General features: G+C 36.7%; 2 protein-coding genes across 2 annotated transcripts in view; one reads left to right on the plus strand and one right to left on the minus strand.

Annotated features, from left to right (window-relative positions):
* prom (prominin) overlaps positions 1-19,755 on the minus strand; it is a 77,022-nt gene that overhangs the window by 37,357 nt on the left and 19,910 nt on the right. The gene's annotated exons all lie outside the window — the stretch shown is intronic.
* LOC105671736 (trace amine-associated receptor 9) overlaps positions 1-19,755 on the plus strand; it is a 61,573-nt gene that overhangs the window by 14,746 nt on the left and 27,072 nt on the right. Inside the window, exons 3-6 of the mRNA XM_012366153.2 lie at positions 7,499-7,790; positions 8,205-8,531; positions 10,075-10,200; positions 17,895-18,011. Coding sequence (XP_012221576.1) covers positions 8,307-8,531; positions 10,075-10,200; positions 17,895-18,011 — 468 coding nt within the window. The 5' untranslated portion in view covers positions 7,499-7,790; positions 8,205-8,306. The remainder of the gene's footprint in view (positions 1-7,498; positions 7,791-8,204; positions 8,532-10,074; positions 10,201-17,894; positions 18,012-19,755) is intronic.

Raw genomic sequence — 19,755 nt, forward strand, 5'->3', positions numbered from 1 at the left:
CACTGACACGTTGAACACGGTTTGCTATATTTACATACAAAAGAGCTTTCCTAAGAGTTTACGCTAAAATATTCTGGATCAGCCAAACAATGGCAAAAATTCTCAAAATGTGCAACATAGGTAAAGAGAGAGAGAGACTAAGAACGTGAACTATGTTCCGGTTGAAATAATGGCCTGACAAGCAACAAAGTTGTATTGTAATTGCGTTTGTATCTAGTAGGGAGTTCAGATTCTTTGGTGTTGTATTACGCTACGGCGGATACATCTCTATTTATACATATTTACAGGTATAGTGAACATTTCATGTATACCAGCGAAGTATTTCGCTTTCGTAATAAAGGCGGAAGGATATTCTGCTCGGATGCTATAGTGCTCGCCCTCGGATATTTCCAAGGTTTCCCAACAATACTCGCCATAGCTACCGCAAATATTTTCCCGTGACATGCGATTCGATCCGCGTTTCCCGCGTATCGTCGTTCTAGGCTCCTGAATACGCATTGATCGCCTTCGTGAATTTCGCGATCCCGATACGTGCTCCGCTCGATCCGCATCCGCGATACGTGTCGAAGCCGATTGCGACTGTATTTGTGCCGCTGATGTGGCGCGACAAAAGATAAAAAATTTTCCAGTTTTGCAATAAAAATTTTGATAACATAAAATGTATCTCTTTTCTCGGCAAACTAAAGTTTTATAAAATATAAAATTATTGTAATAAATTTTTACTTAAAATAAAAAAGTATTGCAATCTCAGAAATGTCTATATGTTTGCATATGTAAGTGCAAAAAATAGACGCAATAAAATTAACTGAATAATGTGGCAGTAGATATTTAATTTTCGAAGTCAGTGATTACTGTCGCTTCAGATTCTTCCGCATTTCAATTCAGTTTCTCATCTCCGATCCTGACGCAGCGCGATCGTCCCGGGACGCCTAAGCTCGTTCTCGTCCCTTCGAGACGACGAGATAATCCTTACGAACGTAAACACGTCAACATGGACGTCCGAATATAGCCGCGGGACGAAACGAATAGAGATAACAAATGGTTATTTCGCGCGGAACTAACGACTCTTCTTTTTGTCGCACGACTGCTTCTAACCGGGGACCGGCAAAAAGAGGGAGGGTAAAACGTTTCACGGAGTTGGATTCGGCGACACCACTTTTATGGATATCTTTTGCAGCGAAATTTTTTTCAGATTACTTCTTTTATGAAGAGAAATGTATGAGGGCCGGCAAGTACCTTACGGCCGACAGTGACGAATTGACGGAGTGTTGTGCACAATATGTTTCCCCTTTAAAAAAAAAAAATTCCGTTATCAAACAGAATATTTCTATTGGATGATTTTTACAGATGGCCACGGGAAATCTAACTAGGCAATGTCAGCCGCGCAATACCTGTCGATACGCTCGCAAAACATGAAAAGTAATCGTAGCCGACATGATAGATATGATAGAGTTTATAGAGACTACAAATATGCTCAACTTTAACGAGACCTATTTTTTTGCATACGAAAGAGAGATATGAAAAGGCTTTAATTGCGTACGATATAAGCCGTTGCAATATGCAACTATCGATTCGTTTGATGTGTCATGGTAGCGGTTTTAGTCGTAAAATGTCATCACGCAGAAGTACATATTGAGACATAAATAATAGAAGTACTTCGTATTCAGCAGAGGAAAGAAATATATATACAAGATAATTGGTACGCACACAATGCTCTGCAAAGTTTGTGTGCTGATAACTTACTAAAAGATTCTGCATACAGACGAAAAGTTGTTAATAAATGCGGTCATTAAATTTCTAAAATAAAAACTCTAATGTGAATTAATGTGACGCAATTAAACTTAATGGTAATAGTATTATAATTTATTTTGTATAATTCACCATGCGAGATGTATGCGAAATTTAATCAGAATTATTCTGATGAGATGTTTATCATAATTTAATGAAGAGCAATGAAGACCGTTAAAAATAAAACAAATTCGTCTGCAATTAATTTTGAACGTGGTTAAATTGATAACAACAGAAAGAATACAATTTCGGGATATAATATAAGGAACTTTCGGGATATAACACGGAAACTAATGTAAAATCAATCGTGCATGCTCGCACCCCCTTCCTCACGTGAACCATAATGTATCCCGATTCAAGGCGGTGAGTTCCAAGAAGAGCGAAAGTATACCCTTTAGAAATCCACGGACGACGATATATCCCGGCTATAGAAAAGTCACTGCGAGAGATAGTAAAAAAGACTTACCGCACGGTTTCGTCTTCCACCATTAAAGCTAACGACCGTCGTAAGTCGTTACGTAGGTACGTCGATCGAGCCACGCTAGAATGCACTTTACGGAGTGTATCCCGTGTAGCCAACTATTATGAGTGTAGTATTCAATGGATTCGCAACCGCTTACGCATGACAGTCACAGTCAGAGAAATCTCTAAAACGGTGGGTGGTACCGGAACGCATCGTTCATGAAAAAAAATCTTAATTTCGCCGTCTAAATGTATCCGGCGCCGGTGTGGCTAAATTGTCGGTACTCGACGAATTCCGTCACGGGTGGGTGGTAGTTTCTGACATAATAAAGCCATTCCCGGCTTAATCCCCGTCCTCCCGGTCTGCATCCCGCCGCTGTCGCGCTCGGTATTCCCGCCGTGCCACTTCCGTCGGCCAAGTGACTGCGTGCGAGCGAGCATTTCAGCCGGCGAAGTTCTCGGAGCGGAGTGTCGCGCACCGTCTTGCTCCTGCGACGATGTGAATCGGTGTCAGCAAACGAACTTACGCGACTTATCGGTGTACACCCTACCGTTATCTGTTTCGCGTCGCTCAACTGTAGCGAACTTGAGCCGCAGGCTCCCTCCGAGGAAAACGGCGCGAGTTTCCTTTAGAAATTTCTTCGTTCATCGCGTCGGCTGCACGTGTTCCTATATATTGCGTCTTGCTGCATCGACATCGGTGCAGACTTATTGTTCTTTGTTCCAGAATTGTGCACAATTGTTTGCAGTTGTTTTAGCAATAGCGCGAAACAGACAAAAGACAGCGAAAATTGATAACAGTTTATCAAGAGGCGATATGATAAAAATATAATATATTTTTCTCGTAAAATTAATTGATCTGTCAATCTATCGTTGAACACTTATAAAAACACGATGTTATAATAAAAAAAAAAATGTAAAAGCAACACACGAAGAGATGTAAACAACCGAGGCGCTAGAAATAAAATATAAAACCAAACACACTGTATCTTTCTACTACAAATATGCTGCTGACGATATCGAAAAGTTCGTGAGGTAGAATGCGAATAATGTTGAACATCTCTCCCCGTTAGTATGTAAAACGGGAAAAGCTGACATCGTCAGGAAGTTAGAATATTCTACTTTGTCACGGCGCTTGAATATTCCGCGGACTTCGCGTAAGACCAACATTGTTTTCGCAAATGATATACCGTACAACCCCAAACTAGAAGAACTTCTGAAAGTTTGGATATATTGTAGAGAAGAAATGCATTGTGCGCACTTGGAATAAAACTTTTGAATTCATTTTGCAACAGTTTCATCTTCCGCGGAAAGTCTATCGCACACTAAAGCGCCTAATATTCGCGCCTCTACCATAATGATTTATAGTATTGCGCGCACGACGTGAAAAAAAGTCCGCGATTTAAGAGCAGATTGAGAAATTATGAGCTGTAAGCAATGGCATCGAATGGATGCCGTGTTTTCGCGTTAACGGACAATGAAGGTGATTTAAGCATTAGCTTCGCGTTTTCGAAATTTACGATTATTACTTATACCACGAATGATCTCGTTCGACTTATTAAAATTTGCCGCATCGTTGCGCGCTCTGTCAATTTGGCGGAACGGTTTCCAATTACCAGAATTGCCATCATAATTAAATGGAGATATTACGATATGAATGTTTAAGTGGCGATACACCGGAGAAATTAAGACACTGCGAGAGTCGCTATCTCTCAACATTAGCGTTAGATATTTAATCATCGTGCCGAGAAGTATTTCGTGTTGTTGTGTTGAAGCAACGATGCGATATTTGCTGATATAATTACAGGAAACGAAGCTGATCGTCTTTATTCGTGCACAGCGCACATCACGTGTACATGAAGTATATGATGTATCGATCGCACGAGTGCTTTACTCATGGAAAATGCAAAAGCGCGCGTTGTGTTGCCCCATACATGTGAATATGCGCGTACGTAGGATGCGAGACTGTTTCCATTCCATTCGCCTTTCTATCCGAGCGTGAAAACGAGAAAGCTGGCAAGTCAACATTATTTATCGATTGCGCACCAAGTAAATGAAATCGAATGTTCGAGTGTAACAGCTACGCAAACTCTCTTTTCTCGATAAACAAGTTAGTTGCCCTTTGTTTTGAATGAATAATGTCCATTGACGGAAGAACTAAGCGTATTAAAGATAATTTATAACGCGCGTTGTGAAAAAAATAACGGATCAATGAGTGTAAGAGATTACAAAATGTTGAACATAGCTTATTTCTCTGCAGTGATTGAACATGTCGTATACAGAAGCAAAAATACTGCGACTTTACTACCAGTTTTATCACTTCAATAAAATAAAGCAGGATTATTCCACAAGATTTGGATATTTTTGTAAATAGATACGCAAGTGTTTTACTAAATAAGCTTTATGCAGAAGAGAGCTTTTTGCAGCAATGCGCATTGTAGAGGCACACGTGCCAGCCGCATTTTTGCCCCGATAAATGCAAAATGAATAACGGAAGTGGAGCCTAAAGCAGCAGTGCGAATAATAGGCATGAATACGTGAATAGAGCAGGCTCTATCTCACGCCTGGGCTTGTGCCTGTCGAATCATTACTGAAAAGAACGAGGGGAATCCCCGCGAAGGCGCGAATGAATGAAAGGAATTTCCGCCGCTGAGCTGGGGATGAGATACCGGTTCACTTTTTAATTATACCAAAACTTAATACCATCAAAGATAATCTCGCGCTCGTTAAGTGCCGCTCCGTTCCTAGAGCCTCTCGCTATCGATCGCGCAAATAGACGGGATAATTCGACCGTGTAATTTACCTGATTCTTCAATAATCAATACGTTGTTAGCGTTCAATATGATTTATAATGAAGCATGTTTGTAAATGGATAATGAGAGCCAAAATGCGTTACGCCCGATTCATAAGTGAACAATGCCGCATTCGGGCCGCTGGCAAATTTTATTGCGTTTTTCGGATTTTCCGTTTTGAGAAATGTCTTCGACAGCAATACGCTTGCGGCTATATATCCGCTGCGCGCTTGGATAATAAATATACTATACAAGCATGTTGCCGAACATATGTTAACATTTTTGCTCTGTTTTTGTCGCGCATGTCGCTAAAATTATATGCTTATATGTTTTTGAAATATCTTTTATTGTAAAATATGTATATGCAAGTGTGTGGAAAAAAACAAATAAAGTTAAGCAGATGCTAGGACTTGTGCCTGTCGAATCATTACTAAAAAAAATGAGGAAAATCCCCGTACCAATAAAATTTATAAATGATGATTACATATATTTGGTAAATGACATTAGAATCGTATTTTCCACTCTTTACTTTTGTGTATTAAAAAAATAATCATTCTCTAGAAAAGACTTTTCTAAATATAATAATAGTAATTATATTATATTTTTCTAGTCATTTTCAATTCTTTTATATTTCTGCTCTCTTGAATTCGGATTTGAAACATAAAATGCAATCTAATAGAAACTACATTTGCACACACAAGCGGCCACTATTCGCTTAATTGTACGAATTTATATTGGAGCGGCAATCACTTTACGGATAAGTGATCGTAATCAGAGACTAAAAAAATGCACGCATTTGCAAAAGTAGTTTTGCAAACACTATCTTTTTGCTTTTGATAGTCTAATATATAACTCGTATTGCAAATACAAAATTGTTATCACTCGTACAACATAATCTCACGAAATTAAGCAAATATATACAATCAATACATATCTAAATAAAATATTGTAATTAAGTTTTCAAATAATTGACGCAATTTTTAATTAGTAAATCACTAATATATAATATTATATTTTTTAATTTAATTATAATTTAATTACTGTTAAGCTTAAAATGGAAACAAGCTTGTTTATACAACGGTTGAGGCTTTTAGCTAAGCGGCTTAATATCATATTAATGTTGAATCTTTACTAGCGCATTCGCAAGGGACCAATACATTAATTATTATCTGAAAATCAGACGAGTAATAGTAACCGACGTGAGCTCGTTCCTAACAAAACTCACAACGAACAAGAATATCCGATATCTGCTGAGATTCAATTAATTTTTCCATTTTCGTCATTTCAAACGCACGCAATGCGAACAAATTCTTTTGAATTTTAATTACGACACAAATCGCCTGTATATCATAAACGAAAAATCTGGCTTCCTTTGGCTGATGGGTCTAAAAGATTTATAATTAATTATTTAAAGAGCCGTGCTTATTATGGAAAAGCAATCTGTACGAATCCGCCGCGTTCTATTCAACTTCGGCGTAGTGTAACACATCATCGAATCACCGTTCGTTGCAAACGAAATTGACGCTCGCGATCGATCAATGTCAGATTCGCGGACCAACAACTTCGTTCGTTTACGCGGTACAAATAAAATTCCCGGAAACGTGGCAGGATGCGCCGGTATGCTTGATTGTTGGAAATATTGCGGGGAAGAGCAAATAAAACGTCGTAAACTCGAAAATGTACGAGTTGGAAACAGTCTGTGATTCCGCAGAGCGCTATCACGTAACGCTATTCGAATCGCCAGTGGGCACTCGAAAAGTCTGTTGAATTTAGAAATTAATTACAATTAAATAGAATAGAATAAAACGAAAATCTTCCTCTATATTTTATAAAATGTATCTTAGAAACCTTTTAAATCAATAAATAAATATACAAGCGGGCTGAGAGAAACCGCCCTGTTTATTTTGTAACTGATTGATTTGTACGGCAAAAAATGCCGTAACAAATTTATTTTGTTTTCGAAGAGAATGATCGCGATAGATAAACAAGATGGAAAATTTTCTTTGACTCAACATATATATATATATATATATTTTTTTTAAGAAACTTTATATATATATATATATATATATATATATATATATATAAATAGTAATGTAGATTAAATAAATATAAATAATGTAGTTCAGTACATTAATGCAACAAATTATACCGCGAAAATATTGTTTTCTATACGCATCATCCCTACAAAGTTTTCCTACTCTTGAAGTTTACACACCGAGAAATTTAACAACTAGTTATGCATAAAATAACCACCAAGTTTTTCCTTATTTTATCATAAATTTTACTTAAAATACAGACGCGGCAAGACAGCCACGACAGCTTGCAAACTGCCAAGTCAAACTTTTCTTTAGTTCGACTTCGTAATTTGCGCATAGAAGAGTGCAAATTCAGCCGGCGGGAGTAACTGAATTTCACATTATTTTTATCCACTACTTTATCTTTTCCCTCCTCAGGACTCGTCGATTCGCCCGCGTAGCCGTAAGCGCAGTAGATGCAAGCTGCAATGCACCGCGCGTCGAGAGCGCATCGGCAGAGGTCGAAGCCACGCAGCACTGCTTCGCAGGTGCGCATGGACGACTCGTGAGTCACGATTGGTCCTTCGAGTGCGTCGTTTCAGGCGCGCTCAAACGTTTGCAATCGTGCACATCCTCGACGCTCTCGACGATGAAGAAGCAGTGCTTAAAAAAACTGGTCGGCCATCAGCGAGGCAGGTCCTCGAAAACTCGCGACCGACAGGGATGAAAGGTTCGTTACGATATTTGATCGTCGACTCTCTATCCCTTTTCCCTTTAAAACTTGAACCGTTGAATTTTATCGAAAGAAAAAACACTATCCCTTAAAATAACAGTGTGCACTCTCCTTTTATAGATATATCGGCCAAAAAAAAAAGCAAACGATATTTCTAATTTGGCAAAAGTTATTCGACAATTTATTATCGTGACATTTTTTTATATGGCACCTTTTTAAAATAGAAATAGAATTTTGCTGTGTATTATTACAAGATATTGAACAGCAATGTGTCTCTAATAATTGCTAAATTGCTCAAAACCTTTAACAGCATACTCGAGCTTCAACTTTACATAAAATAATTAAGCAAATATTATAAAATTCCATCTGAAACTTATCTGTGCGTAAAATAATAAAATCTATTTGACAAAGGTTATTCAGAAACGTACGAAGTACGTGTGCCTCGAGCGGGACGCGGGTGTCTCGTCTGGAGATTCAGCACCGTAGTCACGTGGGAAAGCAATTGGCTTACTGATGATGACAATGGAGCACAAACAGACGATCTTACTGGCACCATCGCTGAGCAACAGCAGCTGTTGGCGAAGCGGCACGTCCGAGGCCACTTGGACAGGTCCAGGACCTGGAGAACTGCTACGAGCCACTCTGATACTGCTGCTCAGTCTTGGTATCCTGTGCGCCAATCTTTTGGTAATATGCGTTATCAATTGCAGGCAGTACAACAAGTACATACATGCTCAGGTAAGTAAATTGTAATGCAATTATATTTGTATAATCTGTATACTAATAAGTAAGCCGGCTTAGTTCAATTCTATCGATGGGATTTATATTTCGTTAAATTTGCACCTTGCCGAATTAAGAAACTCAATTCTGTTATCTTGGTTATAAAATATTTTAATAACTTTAAAATTATGCGCGCAAAGGGAATAATATTAAACTCTGCTGATCTCGGCAAAAGAATATAAAAAACAACAAATAAAAATTTTCTCATAATTGCTGATAATTCCCTGAAATCCGCTCGCTAGCGGAAGAATAAAATAGAACGTACAGTAAAATCGAGATGCGTCTTCCTAACAAAAGAATATCAAGAGGTGATGAGATTATATTATATTTGTTTTGTAACTTGTTGGAAAATTATACGGTGCGTAAAATATTTAATACGAGTACGAAGGTTCCGGTCAGTAATATAACTTACGGTCCATGAAGGAAGGAACCGCGATATTTTCTCCACTTCTCCCTATGTAAATCAGTACGAAGTGGTTAGCTGCACGAAATACGAGATAGTCATGCTTCTGAATTCTAAATTAGTAGCACCAAGTCGTGGAGACTAATGATGATGTCCGCAAAAAATTAGACATTTCTCGCGAATGTTACATCTTCCATTTATTCGGTTAATTAAAATTTGCTGGCGCAGTTCGCGATGACGCCGTGACGTGCAAAATTGAGAACACGTTTATTAAAGTGCAGTATATAGCGTATCGTTCCCCGGCATTCATCAATTCGGCATTCATCTTCCCTTCATGAATATGTAAATCTCTCTGGCGAGTTAAGTATATACAGGCTGGTTATTTTTAGCTGCATTGTATTCGCAAAGTACGCTTATCCCGATGCCGCGGCGCGTACATTAGTCGGAATGCTTCCCGAGAAATGGTTAGCCTGACAAGTATTTATCCCGCGAATTCGTTATCGGGAATTATACAATCTCCCACGCCACAAACACAGCCACAAAGTCCAACTTTTCTGCATTTTTCTCTCCAGCTTTTTTGCACCTTTTTTCTATTCACCGACTTTGCGCTCGTTCTAATTTATGCGTATGTAAAAATTATGTAGCATCTACGTATTAACTATATAAAAATAACTCTCATCAATTTTCAGAGAATTACTGACGAAAATAAAAAAATAGTTCGCAAGAATTGAATTAAAATGTTTTTTATTTAACTCAAAAGATTAAATTTTCCATTATTAAACATTTGTGGAATAATTTTTCCTCACAAATAGAATTAATTAAAAAAATTAATAAATAAAACAAAAGGCAGTTAAAAATAACAGCCACTAATAATTATTAAAAATTTAATTAATCAATTAGTTAAACTTCTGAAAAAGCTAATTATTTCATTAATTAAATTTATGCAAATTTCAAATAAAATTTTCATAAAGGCAATCGATTTTTTCTCATTAAATATTGCATAATGGAGCTAGGATCGCGCATCAGTATACAGCACCGTTTAAACATCCATTGACACTGACCAGAATGATCAACAGGTTCTTCTCAACTTTCTTCCAGCCCAGATATCTGCTGACGAGCTTGGCGTTTAACGACCTAGCGATTGGTCTACTAGTGACGCCTTTCGGTTTCTTACCAGCTGTTTACGGATGCTGGCCATACGGCGAAGTTGTTTGCCAAATTCAGGTAACTTTTATAATATATTCTACTCTTCCCTTTCTTTATAAAGTTTTACTCAATTTTTATGTTTATCGCGCAAATCGTGATTGTTGGAAACCTGCATAATCAATGTTATTCTTTACTTAATTTTAATTACAAAGTAGAAAATAAATATTACATGAGCGTAAAATCAATACTCGGGAATGTATCGATTAAACGCCGGCACTGCATTTTTATATCTTGCGTTATAATGAATGTTCTCTCTGGTGTATAATGTTGGAGATTACGGTATCTCTTATAGCGTTGCGCATTAAGGAGTCGTTCAATAACCTCGCGCATCTCGACAGCTTTCTTTTTTGCCAGAAATCGAGGAATTTATGGGAAATCTTGGAATGGTGTTCGCGATGCTTGGCAGGAAATTATTATCGTTTGAAACTCGCGGCTGCGCTTCCGGCAGCCGGCACTTCTTCCGCTATTTCCTCCACCAGTCGGTGGCTACGACGTTATCGGAGTTCCTGGCGATAATCTTTACGCGTTGCTCCTTTACCCTCCCTATCCCCCTTTCTCGTTCTCCACGCCATCTTCTGAGGTAACGGCGTGATTTGTGTGACCGTATATTTCTTCATTTCGCACGTGCTAAACTCTCTGAAGTGCTCCGTTTCACTAGTAAATCTCGAATTTCGTGGTATTTGCTTATCTACTCGAAACGGGAAATTGCCATAATTGTATTGCGCGGAATTATTAAATACAAATTATATACAGATAAATCAGATTTATATGCAGTTTATAACAAATATTTGCATATGCTAAAATATGTATCTGCCTTAAAAATAAAGTAAAATGCGACGTATACAAATTTTCATATCAAGTTTATTTAATTGTCACATGTAATTATAACATTTTTAATTAAATTTAAAGTGTATATGCAATGTGAAACATTTTTATATATTTATTAAAAATTTTGAAATAATTATATAAGTTTTAATAAGCGAGTAGCAAAATTTACGAAAATTTAATGAGAGAAAATAACAGAGATTTTTTCATTAAATAAACAAGTGTAGTTTATTTTATATAATTTTGATTGCATAAATAAGTTTTCAAACATTCAATTAAATTATGTTATATGTAATAAAAGTGAAACAAATATAATCAATAGAATACAAATTTCTGATACAACATTAGTTCAAAAATTAAAACACATCATTGTTGTACACAGAATAGCAATACTCGAGAACTGCAATGTCACATTTATCTGTATATTGTAAGTTACAGCCGTATCTATAACGACAAATCATCTCTCTTTGCCACATTTCTTCGATAAAACTCTAACTACGTGTGACAGAAATATATGTTACGTCGGAATAGGATTCTGATACCTAAGATATTGATGTCTTCCGACGTTTCGGCTTTGCATCTGAAAGTATGCATAATACTACAGCAATCGCTGTTCGTTACTATCAAGAGTTTTATGCTACGTCGCTTTCGTCGGACGTGATAAAAATGCATGTCAATTTACTGCAAGTGAGAAACGCAGTTATCACCTAAGACGATCAACTTCCAACTTGAGCAAATTGAAGTCGAAGTATTGCATAGAGATCTATCAAACATTTTTTAAAAAATACAACAAAGTTTATGGTAAATATAGTAAATCGCGAAAGCTTCTAATTTTATAGATCTTTGTGTAAATATATAAATCTGTTTTGAAAAACATCTCAGCAACAGTGCTGGAGAATAACAGTCGAGCAACGCGTGTATATTTTCTCAAAGCAAATATTACACAATACAATTGAGGGAAACTTAGTTATACTTTTTAATTGAAATTTATGAAGCAAAAACTTTCCGAACCTTTCACGAGGTGTACGTTAATAAATAGTATCATATATTTTAAACACTTCTCGAGCGAGACTACTTTAATAAAGATCGTGGTGCAACTACTGAGATAAGCAATAAAGTGGTAAGTGACTAAAAAGAACAAAAGATAACACGATAACAAATAGAAACTATACAAAGAGAATTAATGAACAGAAGAAGGCGAAGGAAGTAAGTTTTCTCATAACTGAAAATAGGTCGCAAATTCGATGAAAATGTGGTGCGATTAATAAAACCGAACTAAGAGGAAGCAGGTGGCAGAGACTTAATAAACAGACGCGGGACGCAGATGTTGGATAATTAGGAAAAGATGCTGGATAATTAGAAAAGTAAAGGTTAAATATATACATGATGTACACAGTAGAGTTTAATTATCCCCGTAAGTACTTGTCTCTAAATATATCTCAAACCATTATCGGTACACTACACGTTAAAACTACTAAAGAAAAAGTATAATATAATTCTTTGAATGCGTTTTCACGAAGCTTTCAATTTTTTTATATGTGCAAAATATTCCAATCTTAATAATAGATTGTGTATACATATACGATACGATGCATCGAAATATGTAACAGCTGCGTAGAGATTCAGACAAGATCCAATTTCTTATTGCGGACGATGATCCTATAAAACTTTACGAGAATTACCGATCGAAATTCAAAGTCGGAGTCGGAGTTGGCGCCTGAATCGAAGAAATTTCATAAAGTCATAACGATAATATTCCTATGCAGAAATAGTCTTGTCTTGGGAACGTACTTCTGTACGTTTCTTATACCTGTACAGTATCTTAGCCCACGTATCATCTTTCAGATGGATATGGGAGCAATGGAGGGTTTAACATATCTAGTAAGCTGTAATCTTGTTTCATGCTATGCACGTCTCCTGCATATGATATACATCCTATGTATAGCCTGCTTAATGTCTTTCATATTTATAAACGTCTTTGAAATCTTTTGAGATTTTTTCGAAAGTTCTTTTCATTCCAAAAAAGAAAGATATATCATCGTGAATGCATGGGTGTGAAAAAAAGTTGCACAATCCCGTCAATTATTAACAACACTTGATGAACGCTGGAAAGTAGCGCTGTCCGAACCACTGCACGGACAGTGTAATCTCGTTTGCACAAAGAGAAAAATTCGTACAGATCTATTAACTCCGCAGGGCGTGACGATAGTGTCGATAGTACGCGGATGACAAGCGAGAAAAGATACGTGCAAACAATTAAAGTTCCAAACGATCAGGCTTTATGTGATCGGCGAATAAAGGCGATGCGACTAACGACATGCTCGTATGTCGAGTATTCTTTTGTACTCTTTTGTCGAGTATGCGTGAGAGCGGCTATTCTGTATCGAACGCGACCAGCTAATAGCTTGCGTGTCATCTATAAACAACAATCCACTAGCATTCAATATTATTATTGTTTAATATTCTGTTGTGTTCGCGGGCGGACGATAACACCTCGTCCATTTGGAACGCATGCAAAAGAACATTTATACCTATCCGTATTTAACTGTGGCTAACGAGCGGCAATATACGAATTATTAAACAAACATTGAATTTCTATCGATATCTCCAATTGCACCGATTGATATCAGTTCACAACGTTCGTGTTGTTGGACTTTAACAAACTGTGAAAAATACGAAAAAACAAAACAAAAAACAAAAAAATAGCGCGTGATATTTTGTTCTATGATTTTATTTGAGAAATCGTACCGCTTCCGAGATCAGTTTTACTGCGAAAGGGATGAAGCTGTCTGGAGCTTCACTTTTCGTTAATCCTACAACTCAGCGATATCCACCATAAAATAAGCCATTAAATGAGCCACTAAAAATAAAATGAAAAAAATAATAAAAACCAGCTTGTCAAAACCAATATTTTTAGTTGCACGTTTGTTTATTGGCGCGGTATCCTTAAATCCAAAATATAAAAAAATCGTCGAATATTTCATGACAAATATTCGAAATATTTAATGTCTTTTTATCAAATAAAAAAAACGACGGATAAGTTTTATACATTAATGCATGTTTTATTTCATCAAAATTTTTCATATCGTGGTCTATTTTAATCGTTCTGCTTTAAGCTCTGAAATATGTAGATTCAAATCGCGTGTATTTTCATGACCCGTAAAGAATCATAATTGAGAACGGGTCGATTATAACGCGTCGACGAATATCTCGTACGCAAAAAGTACGAAAGGCGACGGAGATTACGCATTCTAGATATTGCGGGATAGTAAATCGTTTCCAGTCACTCGATATTCATAGAATCTATCCTTAGCGGCAACAAATCTCTCGCGCGTCTCTCGTGATAACCTGGGAATACGATGGCTGCGACGGGTTTGTGTATTCGGATTTCCGCTCGGAACCAAACCGTAAACTTCGATAAACTAGCATATCGCTTGTTCTTGCTCAACAGTGTACCGAAATGGAATCACGACACAATCGTTGTTAGAACAGCTTCGCTACCATTTAAAGCACCATTACATCTCTTAAACGGCGTAACATTATGCCTTTCAGAATGCAGTTAAGAATATTCTTTCGTGCTTAAAAACATTTCTCATTATATAAAAGGGAAGTGTCTGGTTTTAATAACAAGAGCAATAAAAAATCTCTTTCTGCAATTTTCTTAAATATATTGAAGTCCAACTTCTCCGCTCGCAATATTAGCTCTAAAAAGAACGATAAAACTCTGTCGCAAGTTTGCTTGCTAATTATAGCTCGTATAAAACCAATTTCAAACTGTATATAGGTAAATCCTCCACCGTTCGCTACCTCTATTTAGCGACATAATGTCATTAGTTATCCGCAGAACGAGGTACATCGACGAAGCGCCAACGCTGTTCATCGCTCGGCGGCAATGTTTTCTCCTTTCCTTCTTTTTTTGCGACATAAACCGACCTGAAAAATTCTTGCGCCGTCGCGGCGATAATACGATTGCAAATTTAATATTCTGCAATTTCACGCGTACGATCCAGCCGCGCGGTTGACGTGCCGATGCTCGTTTCATTTTATTAGTGACAAGCGAGAAATTATATCGCGTTGTCAGAGATGATTGCGAGATATCGCGAGAGATGCGGCACGTTTCGTGCGTGTGGCGTGACATGACGGTGACACCTTTCAAATTTTACGCGTGCGTGTGCAGTAAACCTTATGAAAGAAAAATAAACTCCGAAACTATTGTTGTCACAAGTGAAAGTCAACTCAGCCTGATTATTAACCTTATTTGTCCGCTGTTTCTGTTGGCGTTGACAATATTTGCACAATCAAGCGTAGAATTTCAGCGAACCGGAATTTGCAATGAGAAAATGTGCCTCTGGATACGCGCCGTAACGCCACAACTGCATGCAATCCAAGGTCGTTCCGAGACAAATGCAATTTCATGAAATTCCAACGTGGCACGCTTGCCGTATTCTCGACGGTGTTTCCCAACGCGGCGAATAAAAGGATCGAACTCGTTATACAAGGGCGCGCAATTATTCCAGTTGCGGCTAAGTAAAAGTTTCGTCAAAGACAACTCCGGCGAAGAGTTGGCGGGTTCGTTCGCGCGCGAGATCGGGTAAGTTTGCGGCGAAAATATTCGGTTAAGGTCTCCTGGGAGTGTTTCGAGAATGGACACGGAACGAGGCCAGGCTGATCCTGGTCCTTTCAGATTATCACAGCTTTTTCCTGGCCGTACGCCAACGATCACTATGGTAACCGTGTTCTTAAACGTACACTTGGTACACTCGCGCCCTTGTCTCGGCCGCGACTGTCTTTTTATGGATACATCGACGTCACTGATTCATCGAATCGTGCTGTCGCCTTCGGCAACTTGCGACATTTCGAGCCGTTTTCTTTTCCCAGAGATCGAATCACGCCTATTTCTGCCTCTGTCTCTCCCTCGCTTTCCTCGGTAAGCTTCTGCCGGTTAGAACGTGTCTCGCATCTCGATAGTGTACATCTCGTTACATACCAACTGTCCCGCTTCAAAGCAGTCCAATGTATCGGGTCAGTACGACAGCTGATAGTGTCAGTAGATAGCTACGAAATTGCTCAATACGTGGCTCAGCGTGTGTATGTCATAGGCGGACATGCGTTATATTGACGTTTCCTTGAGAAAACGCGTTGCACTTTTCTTTCGTTCCTCTCAGCTTCAGCAAGAAACGACAAAACGTTAAATTTTTATAAACTTGTTTCATGTATATAAATAGCTCTCTGAATATAAATAAAATCTTGATGCATATATAAATTTTTGTCCATCTGTAATCTGTACGGTTTTCATAATACAAATATTTCTGCAGTCGCAATTGCAATTCTCCTGTCGCAAAAGGGTTTCAATTAAATGGAAGAGCCGGTGATGATCCTACTGATAGTTTGTTCATTCGATTGATAGCTTGTTTCAGGTAATGCATGTACGTTTGGCGAACGAATTAGACTGTTTGCCAACATCTGTTCGAGGACCGAGTTATGAATACAAGTGACCTTGTATCGCGCTGTAATCGATACTACCTACGTATTGGCCATCTCGAGCAATATTTGCGCAATATAAAGAAACACAACTGCTAAATATGTACATAATTGTATTTTTTCAAACACCACTCGTAAAGTTTATCTTCTGGTAAATATCTTAATTTTTTCTTGAACTCGTAACAAAAAAGGATAACTTGTTTTTGTGCTTAATTAAAATATTATAATATATAATTCAAAGTTACGCTAGTTATTTAATTGTATTTTAATTATCTCGTAATTTTACTTTTGAAAACAGTAGCTATTATTATACCACAGAAAATCCGAGAAATTAAATTATATAAACCGTCTGTATTTCGTTGCTAATGATAACGTTTGTTATTAATTTCTGGAACCTGCAAAATCATATTCTACAATTTCACCGCAATTAACGTGTGTTAATTCAATTTTGTACTGTTAGCATATGCGGGATATAAAAATTACGTCATACAGTTTAATCGCAGACTAAAATTCGCAGACAGATAAATACAACGATGCGAAAGCAACATGCGTCGTGATGAATGTGGTCCTTTTTATTCAAGCGTGACATTTAATTACGGCACCAACTCGGAACCAGCTTTATGTAGCTCACAAACGATTCCTCATACGACGAGATCGTGTGTAATTGTGCCACCGTGAACATGAGATACAGACGTAAATAATCGACAACGTCATGATATTAATTAAGCCAATCAAATATTTCTCTACAACGAATAATTACGTGATGGAATTCCACTTCTATCCATTAAATCTAAATAACAATGATCCTCATGCGAATTCTATTACCGCATAGCTGTGACACAGATGGTGAACCGCAAACCTTCGTCAATAGACGACAAATCCTAATAATTTTGATAAATTTTACAGCAGGCTGTACTTCATTAATTGTTGAATATAATTTCATACAGACAGAACGTACACTTCTCAAATTAACTAATTAATCAATTATTTAATTTTTAATTAAATGCAAAATTATTATTAATTCTCTATGTTCGTAGAAAATTAATAATAATTTTGCATTTAATTAAAAATTAAATAATTGATTAATTAGTTAATTCGAGAAGTGTAGAGTCTGTTCTTCTTACTTTCTTTAAGCAAATCGAGAAACGTGTAACTGGCGATTTCTACAAAACGTAACTGTCAGAATGTAATTATAAAGTCTTCGTTTACAAAAAAAAATACAGTTGATTTTTTCGACGTCCTCTCGGCTCATCAAAACTTGCCGCTTATCCAACACGACGACTCGTCTCGTTGTTCGTCGAGCCATGTACTTTTCCAGGAAGTTATAAGTTATTTTATTTGAAAAGACTGACGGGACGACACCCGAAGAATCTCGTTTGCTCTTTCGGAAACTTTTACTGTTCCAGGCACTTCTTAGAGGCGCTTTGACGCAACAGAGCGCCGTAATCCTCGTCTGCATGGCAATCGACCGTTACGTTTGCATGCTGCATCCTCACCGCTATCACAAGCACTCTTCTAAAAGGGTAAGTCATTAACTGTCTATATTTATTCGTTAATTCAACCTGTCTTACACATTTCTTATTGACAATATGTTAATATTGCAAATTGCAATTTTTCTGAAATTTCATTATGAGTTATTTATTATATTTCATCAAATATCTGCTCTCTATTTTAATAATAAATTTTCCGAAATTTTATTTATTCGTAAAAAGTGAAGTGCGCACTAATATATTAAAAATTCCATCTACTCACATCGCGATAAAATGACACGTTTTTAACTATTCTCGATCGAGAGAAGTAATTGTGAATTCATTATCATTATATATTATATTATCGCGTACTAAAAATTATATTCTGTTAAATAATATCTAAAGATTTTCCTTCAGCAATCACTTTCTTATTCCACCTATAGCCGAAGTAGAGCCGAATACAATCTCTTTGCGACTATCTCTAACGGAATTTTATACCAACCGGTATCACCTGTTTCAAACATTTGCGGAATTCATTTTCCTAATTAATCTATCAATTCGTTCAACCTATCGACAATCAGATTCGCTCTTAAATACAATATCTAGGTGAAACGCTGGAACAGTTGATTCTGCAGATGACTATCGTTTTAGATTAAAATAGTTGCCGCTGAGTGAAAATGACAGCTATTAGTAAAACTTGTCCCATTCTTTTGAATTTGTGAGAGAATAGAATACATTTCGAATCAGCTATTGGCACATTCATTTCACCCATGAATATAACATGAGAGTCTAAGCGATATTTATATTCAGGAATTTGAAGAATAAAAATATTTCTCGTTACATATCACAATCATTTTATTCATAAGTAAGATACGAGAATCCAAACGATATTATTCATCGCTCGTAATCATAAGTTTGAAGGATGAAAATATTTCTCGTTACATGTTACCTTTGAAAGTTTAATACCGGTAAAATATCGATACGAGAGAGAAAAAGAGAGAGAGAGAGAGAGAGAGAGAGAGAGAGAGAAAGAGAGAAAGAGAGAGAGATCTACGTCCGTAAAGCATATATCTTTTTTAATCCGGTATCTATTATATATTATTCAGTTATGAGCGTGTGTGGTGGTACGTCAAATACAGATACGTGAGCCATTCATTGAAATGGATATTAAAAAAGATTGGAAGCTTAACAGAAAAGAATAAAAATTTTATTTAAAAAAATAATCTCTTAGTCTCTACGGACTCTAGGTTATCTCACGTTTTTCAAACAAAATCAAAATAAAAATAGTAACGAACACTTCTGTTTTGGCAGTATAGTGAAAAAGTGCGTAAATTATATAAACATACATCGATTTCCATAGTACTGAATAAAATATTATATATTTTCCTTATTTTTTTAGAAAAAAGTGTAGTATTGATATTTATATTTTAATGTTTGATGCTTTTTAAATAAAACTAAAAATGGAAGAAAATATCTGAAGAAATGGCCTATATTTTTTTCTATTAAAACTGTAAAGTTTAAGTTTCACAAAGGATTATATCTTAATATTTATATTGATTTCTTTCCTTATTATTCTCTTACACACATTTTACATGTTATAATTTACATAAAGCATCGCATAACCACTTTGAGTTTTTTTAAAGTTTAGTGAAAAATAAAGTTCGTAGAAACTACTAGCTTAACTGAACGCGTCGGAAAGCTCGTCTAATCTACAACATTAGATTGCCTTTGCAACTTTCGGGTGTGTCGATTACCGCAGGTTATAATTCAGTAATTTTCCATTGCTTTCCGAATGACG

This window comes from Linepithema humile, chromosome 4 (assembly GCF_040581485.1).
Source record: "Linepithema humile isolate Giens D197 chromosome 4, Lhum_UNIL_v1.0, whole genome shotgun sequence".
Classification (NCBI taxonomy): domain Eukaryota; kingdom Metazoa; phylum Arthropoda; class Insecta; order Hymenoptera; family Formicidae; genus Linepithema; species Linepithema humile.